The sequence below is a fragment of the Netta rufina genome (assembly GCF_964035555.1).
Source record: "Netta rufina genome assembly, chromosome: 5".
Lineage (NCBI taxonomy): Eukaryota > Metazoa > Chordata > Aves > Anseriformes > Anatidae > Netta > Netta rufina.
Window position 1 is genome coordinate 17474957 of NC_140128.1, and position 17939 is coordinate 17492895.

General features: G+C 37.7%; 1 protein-coding gene across 1 annotated transcript in view; it reads left to right on the forward strand.

The window, feature by feature from the left end:
• Positions 1–17939, forward strand: part of SHANK2 (SH3 and multiple ankyrin repeat domains 2) — a gene marked incomplete at both ends in the record, with an annotated part of 300721 nt that overhangs the window by 262707 nt on the left and 20075 nt on the right. The window contains 2 exons of the mRNA XM_084287266.1: positions 659–739; positions 3911–3931. Coding sequence (XP_084143392.1) covers positions 659–739; positions 3911–3931 — 102 coding nt within the window. The remainder of the gene's footprint in view (positions 1–658; positions 740–3910; positions 3932–17939) is intronic.

Consider the following 17939-nt stretch of genomic DNA (forward strand, 5'->3'; position numbering starts at 1 on the left):
TAGTCTCCTTTCTGACCTCTGGAGTGGATTATTGTAATATATTCTCTGGTTTGGATACATTTGAAGCTATCATAAAACATCTGTTATCAGGATACTAAAATAGATGCTTGTTCTGTGCTAACTGATTGACTTGATATTTTAAGATCTACTTTGTCTTACTTATTCTGAGAATCACCTGTTTCCCTAGTCTCACTGTGACTATAGAGATAAATTTGAATCTTCTTTCTTGTATTTCTCAGATTTAACAGTTTCTTCAAAGATGAAATTAATCTGGCAGAGGTTGGCTGGTCTCCAGGAGATTTTTAGCTATGTACATTTCTTAGAAGGAGGGGCACAACTGCTGTGAGGCACTTTCTCTAACAAGCCTTTTTCCTGCTGAAAAATAGAAGGGCAGAGTTATTTAGCTTTAACTGTTTCTATGTATCCTGTTATATAAAAGCTTGCTGATGTGTCAAACAACCTACGCTAAAAGTAGAAACAGTACAGAAATTCAGTACCTGAAAAGCGTCTCAGGGTTTTTCCTCTGCATGTACGTATTTAATATTACCTTATTTAATGTGGCATATTCTTTTAAATAAATCTGAAATTGTGTATGTGAATATAGTGGTTAAGAGATGTATATTTACTTATACTGTATATCCTTCTCTTTAATGCAAAGCCCCACCACCGCCTAAGCGAGCTCCAACCACTGCACTGACCTTGCGGTCTAAGTCAATGACCTCAGAGCTTGAAGAGCTTGGTAAGAAAGTGTTTTTTGACAAGCATGCTGGGATAATAGAAATTTAAATATATATATATGTTGCGTTCAATTGATTTAAAAGAACTGCACTGTGTACAGTATATAGAGCAGAAAGGGTTTTAAGAATGCTGCATCTTTGGAGATTTAAATATGCATGATTTGCATGAATAATTTTTTAAAAACTTGTGCCTTTACTGCTATGCAAGAGAATGTTGATACATTTTTATGCATCATCAAAGTTTGGCACATTTACTAAAAAGTAATGCCGTATCATATTTTGTTAGCTTTGCTTTCTAAATTTTCAGTTCATCTAATATTGTTTTATTTTAAATTTCTGTGGCCTCTCATTAGTGGATAAAGGTAAGCTGCCAGAAGCTGTTGTTAAAAAAGCTGACAGTGTTAAAGCAGCTTCAACTTCAACCTGTTTTCATTAGCCTCTGATCTGAAAAACTGTATATAATGATGTCACTTTGACTTTTGTGCATGATATGAGATTAATTCTCCTCACTATTGGTAATAAAAGTATTGAGCATTCAGTCTTTTATTTGCTTTGCTAATTCTAAGAAATGTGATTGTAGATTCCTTTACTTGAACATCCACATTCTAAATGTGCATAATTCTTTGGGAATTTTTTTTTATTATTTTATGAAAGTGAGGAAAGTAACAGTTCTTTTTTTTTTTTTTTCTTTTTTTCTTTTTTCTTTTTTTTTCCTCCCTGATTTTTATCTGTTAGGTCATTAAAAAGCAGAATTTCTGCACCTAGACTAAAAAATATGTTATGAATGGACTGCATATACAAAGAGAAAAGTCCAAGGTATATAAATATATGGTTATTTCACCAGAATAGTGTGTTTAGCAAATGATGTTTGGTGTAAAAACAAACCACGTCCCTCATTGAAGAATAATACAGCAGTGCTAATTTTTCCACTGCTGTGGAAATAATTGATTTAAATACTTACGTTTTGTAATCATTTTTATTTTTGGCATAGACTCATATGAAGGCCAACCTGAGGGAATCAAAGCATTGTGGATAAATGGCTACAATTTTTCGATATAAGTCAACTTTTTCTGGGGCAGATGGACCCCATCTATCCTTTAGCGAGTCAGAAGACACATAGTTTCAGTGGGAGCTCTGACCGACAAAGCAGTGCAGGAACGGTTTCTGTCTTCTCTGCAGCATAACAACCAAATGAAGACAAAATTAAACATCCTGATTACTTATCCCTAACTGAGCTCAGAAAATTCAGTTAGCCCATGAGAAGAACTCTAGGAGCCTGACCAAAGTTTTCAGCACATTGTGAATGCTCCATAATTTTTCTTACAGAATTAAAATGTGAAATATTATTTCTGCACACCTTTTTTATTTTGGGATGTTTTGATTTGTTTTCCTTGCATGGAGTGCTAGCAAGCTGTAAAACATTGCTGGTTTGTCAACAAACTTTCCCAAGGATGCAGGAATACTTAGGTTCCATTTTTCCCCCTCATTATTCCCTTCTGCAAATCACTTTCAAAATGAGGATATTCTGAGAATATATCTTGTATTTCTCTTACTTTTCAGTCTTACATAGTATGTACTGTTCTTAAAGCAGAGAGAAGCAGCACTCTTTTGTAGGGGAAAGTCACTTATTAACAGTAAAGTCACCTCTGCAATGAAAAGAATTGCAATTTATCTTACTCATCCCCTAATTCAGCAAATAGCACTTGTTCTGCTGTTTGGTCTCATTGGCTAGCAGAAACCACTGCAACTTTTGTGACTAGCAGCCATAGGACACACTTGAATCTTGAAGCAAGTTTCCCACCCATATCTTTATCCAGATGGGGCAAATATTACGGTGGCAAGACTTTACTATTCTGAAGAATAGTCCTAAAACATGCTCCAGAAGTGTACGTCCCCTAAGTAGTAATACTGGAGCATGGCAGATATTTACCATCTTCCTAACGGCTATAAATACCAGTTCCACATGATACTGTGAACATTTGCCATCTTAGCAAACTATGACTACTGTTATAAATAACATCTGTGATCTACCTATTTTAATATTTGTCCTGTAAAAGGACTACTAGTAGAAGGAACAAGAATTCTTAAATTGCACAACAACTGAACAAGTTTCCAAAGAGATAATGTTCTCACTATCATCAGTTAAAAGTTGTCTTCTGACGTAAAACGCAATTGTATGTGTGTATATATATATAATTTATATAGCTTTATATGTATATGTGTATATATTGGACATCTGTATAAACTATGAGAACACCCACATTTTTATGTCCATTAAACTATTTAAAGAATAAACATTTGTTTTATAAAATATATGTACAAAATAAATAGGAAGTATGTATAGAACACTGTGGATGTTCTCATTAATATATGTGTAATCTTTTTTCTGAACTTAAGAAGCTCATGGTCTCAATAATGTCTCGTGGCAATGAATTCCACAGGCTAATTATGTGCTGTGTACAGATGTATTTCCTTTTTATTGGTTTTAAATGTGATGCCTTTAATTTTATTGAATGTCCCTTGTTATGTAGTATAAGAAAATGTTAAATAGAAATTCCCAATTTGTTTTCCCTTAGAGTATATATTTTTGTCAGTTTTCCTAGCTAAGCTAAACAACATGATTTTTTATTTATTTATTTTTTTTAATTTATACACCTTGCAGTCTTTGCAGTCACTTTCTTTGCCTGGCTCTGAACTCTACTTACAGCTTTATTAACTGACTTTTAGCTGCCCCATTCTCCATAATACTGAGCAGACCATCTCAGTTGTTCTCTTTCAAATGAATTATTCCAAAATATGGCAGATAACATCTGCTAGCAATTCCTTTCCACTTCAATCTGCAAAGATATTAAAATGCTCTATTATAATAATTTCATTAAGTTGACCCAGTTACTACTTTTTAAAAAGAATGTAGAGAAACATCGTACATGTATCCCTACTATATGCAGGGGAGCAATTTCTTACAGTTCATGTATAAACCCTGATAAACTGGGCTTTTGCCAAGCTGTTTATCTACAGTGGTTTGATAGGTTCATGCATAGTACAGGTTAGCAGGGAGAGACTGACTTCTTAGATAGAAGAAAAATGTTTGTGCTCAAAATAACAGACAAGGATTTAGCATATAAAATTACCTTCAGAATTGATTCACAGTTCATTCCCTTTCTATTTCCAAGCTTCAGTACGGAAGAAGAAGGGTAAGGGGAAGCATTTTGTCTCTTGTTTAAACTGTTTCTCACCTTTCCATAGTGAAGGATAATAACATAATGTAAATGTTGGCATATGGTCCAGTTTATTTTATGGTGTCAAATGTACATTAGTTATTGTATATGTTTTTTAGTTATTTAGTTAATAAATTGCAAACACACTAAGAACTCAAGCAGAAGACTACATCTGAAAATACTCCCCACATTTCTTCCTTTTGTCTCATCTTGCCTTTCTTTCCTTCTTTGTATCCAACTCTTTTCCAAACCCTTCCATATCATCTCACAGTTACTGTGCTAACTGGCAGCCACAGAGAATATGTGGCCAGTAACACATCCTCAGTGTAGTCCTACGTTAGTGGTTTCACTTGTCCTTTTAATGGCCAAAAGTTACTCACGTACCCACACTGTCTCTGTCTCAGGAAATAGGGATCTTGCACACAACATTTGATTTTTTGACCTGGAGAAATGCTGCTCTGCACAATTTTAAGTTTTTTATACGACATCTTCCACACTGTCCCGTATGCATGGAGTGCCCTCCCTGAACTGATTCATAAGGCCACTACCTTCTCCCTGAAATCTCTCCTTAAAACCCACTTCCCCTATGATCCTTATTAAGCAATCATCTAAGTAATGGCTAGGGAGAGGGACAGGTAGAGGTAGCAATGCTATTTTAATAGTTTTTATAAGCGTAACTGTATATATATATGTATACAAAGTTTGTTTGTGTTTAGCTGTATTTTTCCATACTCCTGTATGTCATTTTACTTTTTTAGATTGTAAGCTCTCCTGAGCAGGGACTGTGTCATTTACACGTTTTCATGGCGTCTAGCCCAAGGAAGAGCCTCAAACTTCTCTCGGCCCCTGGGTCATAGCTGGTAAAACAGTCTGTGTCCTGCTCTTTGAGAACGTTCAGTGTCCTTGAAAGAAAAGCTAGGCTGTAGGCAGTGTCTTCTCTCAGTAGTGGAGCTTTTGCTTTTTATCATTAAACAGGAAAAAATCAGGTTATTTTCCTCTTTTTTTTTTTTTTTTTCCTGTTCTTTCCTGACCTCCTTTTAGGTCGCTAACACGGGTTCCAGCTAGTAGTATTTTCCATTCTCAATTCAAAGAATATAATAAATAAACCCCATTGCTACTGGTATTTTTCTAAAACATATGTTTTGGCAGCATATCAAAATTTTTTACATTGTTATTGTAGAGCTTTCTGTCAAGCAAAAATACAGTTTTCTGGGTTATAGGTGAGGGAGGCATTAAGATGGAACTGATGGCTTTTGTGGTTCTGTTTGACCGCTTTTGGTTGTCTTTGGATGGTGGTTCTGGTTCATTGGGAGGCTGGAAGAAGGGAAGTGCATAGATGGTGTGTCTATATTCAGGGTAGAAGATATATGTGTCTAAAGTGATAGTTAATAAAATCGTTAGGTCACAACAAGTTCTTAGTATGTCACAGGTGGTATTACCATGTTACTGCAATTTCATAGCACAAATTACAAAAAGGTAAACTGTACTTAGTCTGTGCCACTGACTTTCTACTTTCAGCAACTGCCTAACTTGGAAAAATAACATCCAACTTCAAACTGTGTGTTTGAAGGAGATGTGATTCTAACAGTAAAACTTTTCTGGATGTTATGGGATGTCGAGGACATCCCATAAATCATGTATTTCCTTTGTTACTTGTAGGTTTTCAACAACGGATAGACTAACAGTTGTAGCAGCAAGTTTTTTGGAGGCAGTACTTAAAATATATCTCTAGGTAATATGTAGTTAGCCTGTTAAAACCAAAATATTCATGCAGCAAATTAAAATGAAGATTTGAAAATACTCTAAAAATAAAATATTAAAAGAAAAAAATATTAAACTATGATTAAACTATGAAATATTAAACTATTAAACTGATGCATTTGTTCCAATTATAATTTTCATCATCACTAAAAAAAAAAAAAAAGATATTAGAGTTTCAAAATGAATATTTTAAAATAATAAATTTAACAATTCATAAAAATTTCACATGTCTCATGAAAAGCTTGCTTTTGAAGGGTTTTACTTTCAGTTTTTATTTTTATGTGCTTATTGATAACTTCTTGTGAATGGAGAATTTTAAAGTGATATGATTCTTAATGAATACATTCATAAACTAAGATCTGTAAATATCTAGATGCATGATTCAAAAGTTTCATGCTGATGATAAGATTTTTACTGCCAGAAGTGGGTTTGATTTAGTAAGTAATTTGTGCTTGTCAATGGAAGGTAAAGTAGACGGTTTAAATTAAAAGCTAATATAAATATCCTTGGGAGATATCTCGAGAATTTAAGAGAAAGTAGAAAAATAAGAATAGAGTAGGCTAAATTTTCATAGTGAAATAGAATGATAAGATAATTCTTCCGTATCAAAAATACTGCTTTGACAGTGTCACAAGAGTGTCAGTTGTGAGCTCTGGGGGTTTGGTGGGATTTTTTTATATATATTTGATATGTAATCTAAGTAAAATAATCCCTTTGTATGTGTTGATGCTGATCTTTGGGTTTTGTTGTGGTCTAAAGTACCCAATGCAGATGTAGGATTTTCTCCTTTAAACAGTTTAGATGATAGTGCTGTCTCTCTGATACAGAATAACTGTGATATCATCAACATAGGGTATTATTACCTGGCACCAGGTCTTAGCAACATTTGAATGGAAAAAATATCAGTTGTTGGCATTCAAAAGAAATATTATTAGCTCTGTCTGCAATAAGCGTTCACACTTCATCTCATACCTGTTGTCCATTGTTTCAAAGGTGGCACATTCTAATGGCATCTGAAACAATGAAATTGCAGAGCAAATATATATATAAATGAATGCCAAACAGTGGATTAGCTTAATGTGTTATGTTGTGTTTGAAGAAACCACTCACAAAAGACGTCTGGGTTCAAAGTCATTTTTTTTATTTCAATATGATGGAGTTGATGATGGAGATTTGTCTGCAGGAAACAATGGAAATGCCATCAAAGCAACTCTTACAGCACTGACAGCATCAACTTCTTTGATAGTTTCCAGTATCTACAGTGCTTCTATGTAGGAAGAAGGTTTTCTGATCTTCACCAGACACTGTATTTTAGAAGATGAGATCAAAAGGCATCAGGCTTAATGAAGAATTCTTGAAGATTGTCCTTGTAAGTAATTGATTTGCATTACCTATTTGAAATTCTAATAAGATAGCAATAATAAGATAAAGGTTGTCATACAATTGTCATTTTCAAAAGCATGAGGCAGTGACTCTGAGTGGAATTTGTGATGTACATATGTGACAAAATATGGCTCCATCTTCATGCTGATGGAGCAAGGCTACAGGTTTTATGACTTGTAGTTTATCTCATGTGGAGTCCTCAACAATGTAAGAAGGTATAGGATTTTGAACATACCTACAACATACCTGCTTTTAAAACACTTCATAAGAGAAAAGTATTGAAATTCAGCATGTTTCAAGGAGAAAAACACTAAGCCTAGATTTTCCACAGGGAAAAAAAAAAAATATATATATATAATGTGCTGATTTTTAGCAACTTTTGGCATAGAAACTTAAATTAACAGGTAACTATCAGGACTGAATACTTCTTCAAAACAAGGTTTATACTGCTTAATGTGGGAGCTTTAACTGACATTTTGAAAACACTGGGAATCCCTGAGCAGAGAGGTCAATTGAGTCACTGTGTGGGTGTTCTCCTCATTTACACTAGTATTATTTTGATTTTGTTAGATTATTCTCTAGTGTTCGTAGTGCCCTTTCATAATACTTGTTTTCTTTGCTACAGGACAGTAATTGAAAAGGTTTTCAAAACCTTTCTGCATCAACCAACAAGACAATGGTATAAAAGAAGTTGGAAAAAGAATTGTAAGTGTTAAAGAAAATGTGGGTTTTGTAGCATTTGGAGCCAGATGAATGAAACATGTTGGCATATGTGAGTGTCACTTGTTATATTCAGATATTATTAACTGAATATCTAACAACATACTCATAATCATGGGTGCTTGAGGAACAGTTAAAAATGCATGTATTTCCCAACATCGTAGTTAGGGCAATGGAAAACTTTTCAACACTTTTAATGTATTCTCTCTCTTTTTCAGGAGCCAGGGAGATGAAGGACTTATCTCCCTCATCTCAAAACTCCCTTTGCTGCTATTTCTCTCTCTCTCTTTTTTTTTTTTTTTCTTCAAATGTTTATATGTCCTTGTTAACTAATTCCTAATATAATTGAAAATAAATGTTTTTAGATACTTCATCATAGTTTGCTTGTTTTTTCCCCTTGGTGTGGAAGTGAAGTGTGAAAGCAAGTGTAAAAACAGAGAAGGCTGCAAGTGACTTAGGTCCTCCACCTTTCTTTTTGGTTTCTTTCAGTTGCTTGTCTTTGTTTTGTAACAAGGCCAAATTTTCAAATGCTGTCTCTTAAACAGAACATCAAATTGCCACTTAAATTCCACCTGGCTTGCAGGGTAGGAGTGGGTATTGACTATATTCTCTGCTTTGTTTTTGTTCTTAAACAGAAACCAGTGTTAGACAATGACCATTCCTCTTTCAAGGTAGGCTGAATTGTAAGGCTGCAGGATTGCAGGTGCATTTTAAATCCCTATATACTAACTTCATTAATTGAACATACTGTTAAAGAGCTGGTACTTGAAAATTGTATCTATAGAAATAATTTGGACAAATATAAATTTTCTGCCTTCCTTAAAATTACTTTTGATTGTGTGATTATAATATGTTAAAGTGACTTGTATGTACTAATGTGGAGATATTTTCAAGCCTAGAAACCCAAATAAGACTTTCTTTAGAGAAAGTTTTGGTAGTTCCTTAATGTGAATACATACAAATCATTTTGTATAAAACATTTAATGGTATTTGTGGATATTCAATGTTAAATGATTAATTTTACTCATTAAGCAATTTTTATGTTTAACTGATTTATTTTACATAATTTTCCAATTTTTGAATTTTTGTGTACGTTGTAGAGTTTACAGTATCCCAGACAATATACACATATTTTTACTCAGTTTTCATGAAAGGAAGGTGTTTTTGAATGGTTTATGGTTTTGACTGTATTGCAAAGCACTTTTGTTATTTCCTCATGGTAACAGTTAAAGTAATATTCTCTGCCTATTGTCTGCAATATGGTAAATATTTTGGCACTGTGACTTAAGCATAGTCCTGCAAATTGCTCATTTGCAGTGGGATTGGAACAAGTTAATTTCCAGATTAAAATGTGTTCATGGTAGCAGATTTATGAGTATTAGCCTAATTTTCTACATGAAAACTCAAATAATTCCATTTTTATGTGTTTTTAACTATAACATTTGTATGACATGGGCTCAATTTGCTGTTTCTTTCCTGTAAATATGATCATAAACAAACTTGAGTTTAAATCTAAACCTTTAATATTCTTCCAATGAAACAATTATTTAGCTATGGTTAGTCTTTAAATTCTGAACAGTGTATTGAAGACCTAGCTATATCTTATCTAGTTTTGGTCTTTGATGATTTTTCGCATTTGAATAGCTAAAAAATGCATTAGTTTTCAGTTGGCATAATTAATACAACAGAGATTCCTTTTTAACCATCTGCAAATAAGTCATCTGTTTTTCCCGAGGCACTAGAGATTTATTCATCGAATACAATTGCTTCTATGACAAGCATCATTATCATATGAACTTTTATAGCCTGATCAAGCTTGCTTTCGAAATCAGTAGGTTCTAATCATTCTGCCACTTCTCTCTCCCCCCCCAACATACACCACCCTTTAGTATTGGAAATCTCCTCCAGAATTTTATCTGCTTCTTTGAAAGCATTGGCTAGATTCCCATAGGTACTGTTTGCCCAAATTATCCTTTATACAGTTGTCCACAACACACAGACGTTCAGCCTGAAGTATTTATCCAGTTCCTTCCCAACCATTCTTTCACGAAATAAGCAGGGCAAGGTCTTTTGCCTCTGTAGGGGAAGTGACAAAAAAAAATCTAAAAGGAATGCAATGGGAATAAGAGTACCTAATTGTTTTAGACCGTTTTGTTGTTGTTGTTGTTTTGTACATAGAAATTTATGATTATATGCATATTAACTTCCAATCTTTATGCTAAAAATGAGCTATCTATAGTTTAATATAAGGAAATTTTAAAAATCAACACATAAGATAAAAGCAACACCACAACCATATTTTTATGTAGTTTAAATGCATCTTTATGCATTTTTAACATGCACACATAAGACTACCCCTTCAGTTTTAGTACTGCTTATGTAAATTAAATTATATTTACAGATTATTGACAAAGAAACACAAATTGTATTGATTAATGAAAGAATTAAACTATACATGCAAACTCATATTTAGGGAAGATGATGGAAAAAAATATGTGCATATGCAGTACCTGACATTAAGGGCTAAATTTCTAGACCGGTTGACACCAAGGAAGAATGAATGTCCTGTGTTTCCATCACTTTTCAAAAGGAAAAATACATGTGCCAAATATTTGACTGTGGTTGACTGCAGATGCTAGAAAAGGTGGGTGATACTACAGCATATAGGTGCAATTGGCATTGTATGAAGTTTTGCATAACTGATTGCGCCTGGTACAGTTTCTGTCTGTATCTATCTTAGGTATTTACAAGGCATCTGTCACCTTGGTACCTAAGCAGTTTGAAAAATGCACCCACCCCAGGAGGCATGATGCAGATACAGGCAGAGGCCCAGGTCCAGAGCAGCAGAGGCAGGTCCCAGGAAGCTCCCCAACTGTGGTACCGCTGTTGTTGAGCTCCTGGCCCACTTGTTGTGGCCAAGGAACATCTCCACCTACCTGTCAGCAGGAAGACGGTACCCCACCCCTCACGTCCAGCTCTTCTGGTGGGGAATCTGAAAAGGAATTATAATGGAAAAGGCAACGGTCCAGTAGCAGAGGTGAAACAGAAATGGTGGGATTTCAAAAGGAGGGATTCTTAAAGAACAGCACATCTCAGGGGAGGGATCAACTGCCAGTCCAAGTGGCAGGTAAGGCACAACACAGGCATAAGTCTCAAATGTTCTTCACTGAACAAAAGTTAAAGAAATACCTCTGATGTCTCTAAAGTTTGTCTATATCCAAAACCCTGCTCTGTTCTTGGCCTCTGTCTTGGTCTTCTATCCCTACAGCTGAATCAACTGTTCAATTCTCTGTGTATCTCAACCAGATGATTGTTACAATCCTAACTATGTCTAATAACAAACTTGAAGGACTGTTAATAGGAAAGCATGGTCACGAATGTTATGGCACAAGGCAACAGCATGGTAGAGCGATGCTCCAAAATGAAAGACGTATTCATGAACACAGAGTCTTAATAATCCTGGTTTCTGGTCACAATGTTCAGAAAAGGATTGGGCAAACCACAGGTCACCCCTGCAGGCACAAAAGACCAAGTGGTTCTCCTGTGGCTACCAGGAGCAGTTGCACCACTGATACGCCACATCAGACCAAGTCCTATATCAGCCCAGTGCAAAGGCCCATACAAGCAGCCAGCTACAGCCTTCACTGCAGAAACAGAGAACTTGTCTGACAACAGGAAAGAAAGAAAAATAGTTAGGACTTTGCTGATTCACTAGTCACGATTACATGAACCACTTTAATAACAGATGTCACTTTTTGTTTTAACATAACAGGATCAGTGAGGTAAAACATTCTACAGAAACCTGAGAGTCCCAGGTGACTTTTGGAAATATCTGCATAGTATTCACAGTGATCAAGCACTGAAGCTAAAGTGCAGTGGGTCACTGACTGCCAGATATTCATATTTCCTTCAGCCCATATGCATGCTCCTTTCTGATTCCCTTACTCGGTCATTTAAGGACCAAACCGGGAGTCATGCCCTTTCAGAGCAAGGGACATAAGTTTAGGAACATGAAGCAGGTCACAACTCTGAAGATTGTCAGTTTGTTGGCTGGTATCACTAGCTATAAATATAAAGATATATATAAAAAGACACAACTAATGTGTTTTGCCTGTAAGTTGTATATATCACTGTGAGCAAGATGCTGCATGTAGGAATGATGCGTAAGGTCAAAACAACTAGAAAAATCAGAGAGTCTGACCTCATCCCTTTGCTTCACACCTAAAGAAGCTAGCTGTGCTTCTTTGTACCCACTTTATTTTAAGCTTAGTTTCAAATGAGAGAGATTTTTTTTAAAAGCCAATTGACTACCAAGTAAGGTCAACATGTTGATGTAGAGATTGGTCCGTAGCCAATTTTGGCTTGGCATTCTTAACACTCTCTCGTTATTTATTTACTCATTTATTTAAGAAGTCACCTTTTTCTAAGGAATTGAGGTAAAGGCAGTTTGTTTAGGTAACTGTTTCAGCCAGCCTTAATCTTGCTGTTCAAAGCAGCAAGCCTCTTCACTGGATCAGGGCAGTTTCCAGCCAAACCAAGTTTACTGGTGCATCACTGTATGTAACTGGCACGCCTTTTCCACAGCACCAACCCAGCAGCTGGTGCCATCATCTTAAGATCCAGTCTGAATCTAGGGCAACCTTTGGTCATCAAGGAATGGATTTATTGGGTAGAGACTGACACATTCATCACTGTGGTGTCAGCCATCCACCTTGAGGCAGATTTCCTGTGATTGTTCAGCAGTGAACAAAAGTTTGTGTGAGACCATGTCACACACCCTTGGTTTCCCCCATGCCCCACATCAATGCTTGATAAAGCTTCCAGAAACTGAAGTGACTAGAATTGTTGAACACTTTGTTATGAATAATAACCGTTAATGAATATTCCTCCTTTTCATTGCTAGTCAAGTTAACAAACCTATCCTAAAACCTGTGAATGTATTCATTATTCATAAGTATTCGCCAATAGTTTCCACAATTAACTTTCTGCCCATGGGTTTTCACAGACTGTTTGCTTGGATTCTTTGTCATTTGTGTTATTGGTCACCTATGCCAGATGCTTTTCTTTTAGCTCTAAAAGGCTGAAAGTATTGGTTAGGAGGATGGCAAATGGTACATTCTCATAGAGAATTAGGGACTTTGCAAAAATGTTATCATGCTTCTTCAGAGAAACTTTTCTTCACAAGCCTCTGGCAAATGTGTAAATTTGCACAAATAACAAAGTTGTTATGATCCCCCTGAATCTTAACAATCTAAACTCAGTGGAACTATTTACAGAAATACTCATAAATTAATGTGGGCTTTGGAGTTCTTTGTTTTGTTTTGTTTCAGTTTTTGACTTTTAATTTAGTTTGGTTCTATTACTTAAAAATTGCTGGGTGGGTTCTGTTTAGAGCATGTCAGGAAAATGGAGTTTTCAGATATGGAGAATTTTCTGATGAGATGTCAAAAGAAATTCAAAGATATTTGTATGACCAGTGGCTCTACCAGAATGAGTATATATAATCCCTTATCTTTCTCCGATTTCATAGATTTTAACTGAAATGCGTGTTTGCTATGTGTGGTAAAAATAGGTCCCCTGTTTTGTTTTTCTTTTTTTCTTTTTTTCATGTGTACTCAAATAAGAAAATGTTGAGAAATAATTTCATGGTCCTACACTATAGTTGTTAAGAGAGATTTGTTAATGAGGGATTGCAGCTATGGCTGTATTAGTAAGGCAATGGGGGAAAAGCATTGCAAAGGAAGAAACAGGTATTGCAGTTAGGTTGATTTAGTCCCTTTCAAATCTCCATGGAGTAGGAGAGCCAATGATTGCATGACAGTTTGTCCCTAAAAATCCATTTTCATAAGGAGCTCATGCCTTTTTACAAATACAATTTCATCCTCACTTTCCATAAAACATGCAACTGGACAGTCCAACTAGACAGAGACATAATGTGAATACTTTGAATGTGAATACTTTGAAGTAGTGAATAAGTTAAATGCATAAATAATATCCATGACTTCAGCATTTAAAAAATTATATTAAGCTGCACAGAAACCCTTTCAGAGCAATATAATATTGGAGACACTTGGGTGTAGAAATAATGAGTGCCACATTAGAATTAGGATAGACAGGGATGGTTATATATAAGGAAGGATCCTTGGGTCTATCAGAAAGAGCTTTCATTTAAAACTATTTAAAATTAAAAAAAAAAAAAATCATAAACAGAAGCAGAAGTAACATTTTCGCCTGTCCTCAGCAATACCTTCCAGACGTAAGCTCACAGCTTCAAGCCGAGATCCAAAGAGCAGCATATAAACTATTCCAAAGTGCAGAAATTAACCCTTAGAAAATAACATTTTTCAAGACTGGGATGTCAGAGATTAGTAGACCTGACACTGATTCGGCATTCAGACCACTGCAGCATGAGCAGCACAGCCAGCCAGCCATCTAGCAACAGCCAGCCTCTGCTGTTCAGGTTCTTACCAACAACAGTGCTTCTCTCACATATCCCTTGCCTGAGCGTGAGGAATACGGGCTCTTTGGGCTACCACATTGCAACATTTTAGCCAGACCACCGATGATGACCAAATTGTCCCTCCAAAACATTTTTATTTTTTTTTATTTAAGCATGGAGAGGGTGAGAGTTTTGGCCACTGGCTCATGTAATCAAGAATGGCACTGGGCAGGTCATGCTCTACTCTGAGCTGATGATCATTGTGGGTGCAAAAACCTTAGGCATCTCTAGTCTTTCGGAGTGCATTTTATGTACGGGAGGATTTAGACTAAGCACATACATTATATCCTCCTCGTTAACATCCGTAACAATGCCTCTTTGCACACCAAGCTGCCACAGGGAAGCACTTGCACCCTGATTTCCATCATATGCCCTCAGGCAAGGGAAAAGATAGCCAGGGGCGGGCAAAACTTATTTTCAGAAGACAATGAGATCCTGGCGAGCAATGCCCTCAGATAACTTTACCTACTCTTTGGAGAAAAAAGCGAGAAAATCTGGCAAATGTTGGGGAGGGCATTGCTCACAGGATAAATGCTGTGGACAGCCGCCGTCACTCTGCAGCAGTGATTTGGGAGAGAGCGCACTAGGGGTGGGGGTGACGTGAGACGTCGGACAAAAGCGAAGATAGCCAGCAGTGCTTCAGAACAACAAAGGGCTGCCCTCAGCCAGTGAGGAGCACATCTGGCACCACAGGAAGCTCAATTGGACACTTGGCCCTGAGCTCATCCCAGGGATTTCTGACTGACACCACTACAGTGCATAGGTGAGCTTTTTGATAGGTTCACTGACATTTCCTGTCACAGTCACAATGAGGTGAATTGGTAGCTCCTGCCTTGGGATGCAGCATGGCTGTGTGTGTTGCGGGTACAGGACAGTGTGCATTTATATAAAAAGTGGTTAATAATATCAACTACCACTTGCCCAATGCAGTCACTAAACTTTAGTCCGCCCTTCCGTTTGCCCAAACACATACACTCTGGCTTCCCAACTGGCTTCTTTCTATGTGTTGTCCAATGCATGTAGATACCTCCATCTGCCTGGCCTCAGATACAGTGGTTGTTGCTCCTCTATTTGATTGCCAGATGTCACTGGGGAACAAGATGGGGAGGTTCCTGGATCCTCGGGGCAAGCTGGCCGTCACCGAGGGAGCTCGCCGTCCACGCCGGCTGAAGAACAGGAATCCTCGGTGCCTGCCTCTGACGAAGACTCACCGGCCAGGACCACAGAGAGCTGGCAGTGGCCGTTGTCCTCGTCTGAAACGCACAGCAACGTTGGGGAGGATTTTGAGGGATTTCAAACACCAGCGCGGACTCCGGAGTGTACCATGGACATACAGTCTCCCGGGGATCAGTCACTCAGTAGGACTCCTCAGTTTGAAAGTGACTCTCCTGAGGAGGAGGGCAATGATGAAATGAATGAAGAGCACCGCGGTGTTGAGCCTGTCCCTAGGGATCGGGGTTGGAGAGGGCAGCCCCAGCTAACAGAGGGAGAGAAGCTGTTGATGGAAACCAACAGTAGGATTGTGCAGCTGCTGGAAAATATCAAGAGGGAGCATGCACAGTCCATGGGTCTCATGTCACAGTCCATGGGCCGCATGGAGCTGCAGCTGGGCATTGTGGCTACCTCCACAAGAGCCATCCATAACTACCTGTCAGAGATTTTAGCTTTCCTCAAGCAGCCAAGGACACAGGTCCTTGAAACACGCATCTCCCAAAGAGCCACCCCCCATGTCGAGTTAACCTGTGCCTCGACATGGACTGGTGAGGACGCAGTGGCAGCCTCCACTGTGTGCTTACCAGGGGCCGAAGGGACGAGCGACTCTCGAGAACCACCGCAGGCCACACTGCCTTGTCGCAGTGGCCGGCTGCAGAGAGCCATAACCGAGAGGGCCTCATTGCCCATGCCTACACGCCAGGCAAAAGGGGGAGGGAAGAAAAAATAACCACACCATAGGATTTTTAGGGTTTTTTTTAATGTGCCTGTCCTTTTAATTCTTAGCCATAAGGCCATCAGTGGCAGAATTCAACCATTTCCTACATTGGCTAACATTGTATTCTGGCTGACTAGATTAGTCTAACATTTTGTAGTTTATATTTGCACTGTTAACAATGTGTGCTGCTGGTATTTTAAGAACATTTGCCTCTGTTCTTTCACTTTAACTTCATACAAGCATTTTTTTACTCTGTGCCAGGCATTCATTGCTTTTCTTACAAATACAAGTCATTTCTTGAGGCAGCTGTTTTTTGAGTTTTCTTTCTCCATTATCCCATCCCCTCTGAGCAAGCATTCTGGACTTGGTGGTAAGTATACAGGTCTTGGCAATACTCGCCTCCAAAACTGTGTTCGATCAGTCTTTGCCTGGTGTTTCTGGCATGCCAGCCTGAGGTGTTGGGGTTAGCCTGTACCGGATCATGATCATTCTTATCCTCTGTGGGTCTGACAAGCTCACTTTCTAAGACCCTCGGTGGAGCTAATCCACATGTCTTGGCTATGTTGTATAATAAGTAATGTTGCCAGGATCATACCTCATATTTATCTTTTGGGGCCTGTATAGTAATGTGCCACCAGATCTATCTAGGCACCTGACTCTCATTTTCAAAGTTCCTTTTATGATGGATCTGGTGGTTGGATGGGCAGCATTATAATTTTTCCTCTGAGAGAGTCTGGGGATCTGAAACAGGAGTCACTAAGAAATGTGTTCTATGGGGATAAGAGCTATCTCCTGCACCAAATCTACTAGGAGGAGACTGTCCCCTGTAATTATCACAGATATTAATTATTTAAGAAAATGAAAAGAAAAAAATAAATAAAAGAGCAACTTACCTAGCAGCCAGACCTCTTGAGAATGTAAAAGTCATGACATGCTGTTGGGTACTGTGCTACTATGTCTGTGATTAAGAGCTTTTCATCAGAGATGACCTACATGTTGATAAAATGCAAACTACTTTCTGTGCCTTTAGGCCATCTAATTTCCTGAGGGCTGGCACCCTGAGCAGAACACGGGTGCGATTGGTAACCCACAGGGCAGATGGAAATGCACTTTGCAATAAATTATTTTATATCTGTTGGTGCTGCCTCTCTCGGGGGAATTTAATATAGTGGCACTCAAATTGCTATATGCATGCAGAGGCATCAGACTGGCTTATCCATGTGGTATCCCTGACAGTTCTCTGGAAGGATGCTGTTACCAGGAGCCCCTTGAGCGTGGTAACTAATTATCACAGGTGTAGCATGGCTCCTGTGTTTGACTCTCCACATACCGTTGTAACTTTTTGTAAAGGTTCAGAAGAGTTTATATGCAAAGCAGCGATGAATTCCTCCTCTGGCAAATACTAGAGAATAATTGTAGGCCTAAAAATCCTCTTCTATGATTACAACTGAGCTGCACTCTCTGTCCAGTCAGCCATAGCCTCTTCTTTTCCGTCTTTCTCTGAGACTGTAGTTGTTTAAAATAAAGCAGATATAACATTTTGTTACTCTACCAGTCAGCCACAAATTGCTCCCTTGTAAGCGTGTGTGCGTGCGTGCTTGTGGCTGTACTTTGCTAAATGAACGGTTTAATGATGAAATGCAGCTGGCATGGCCAACCTCCAGTGTAGGCTCTTTGCAGTACAGAATTTC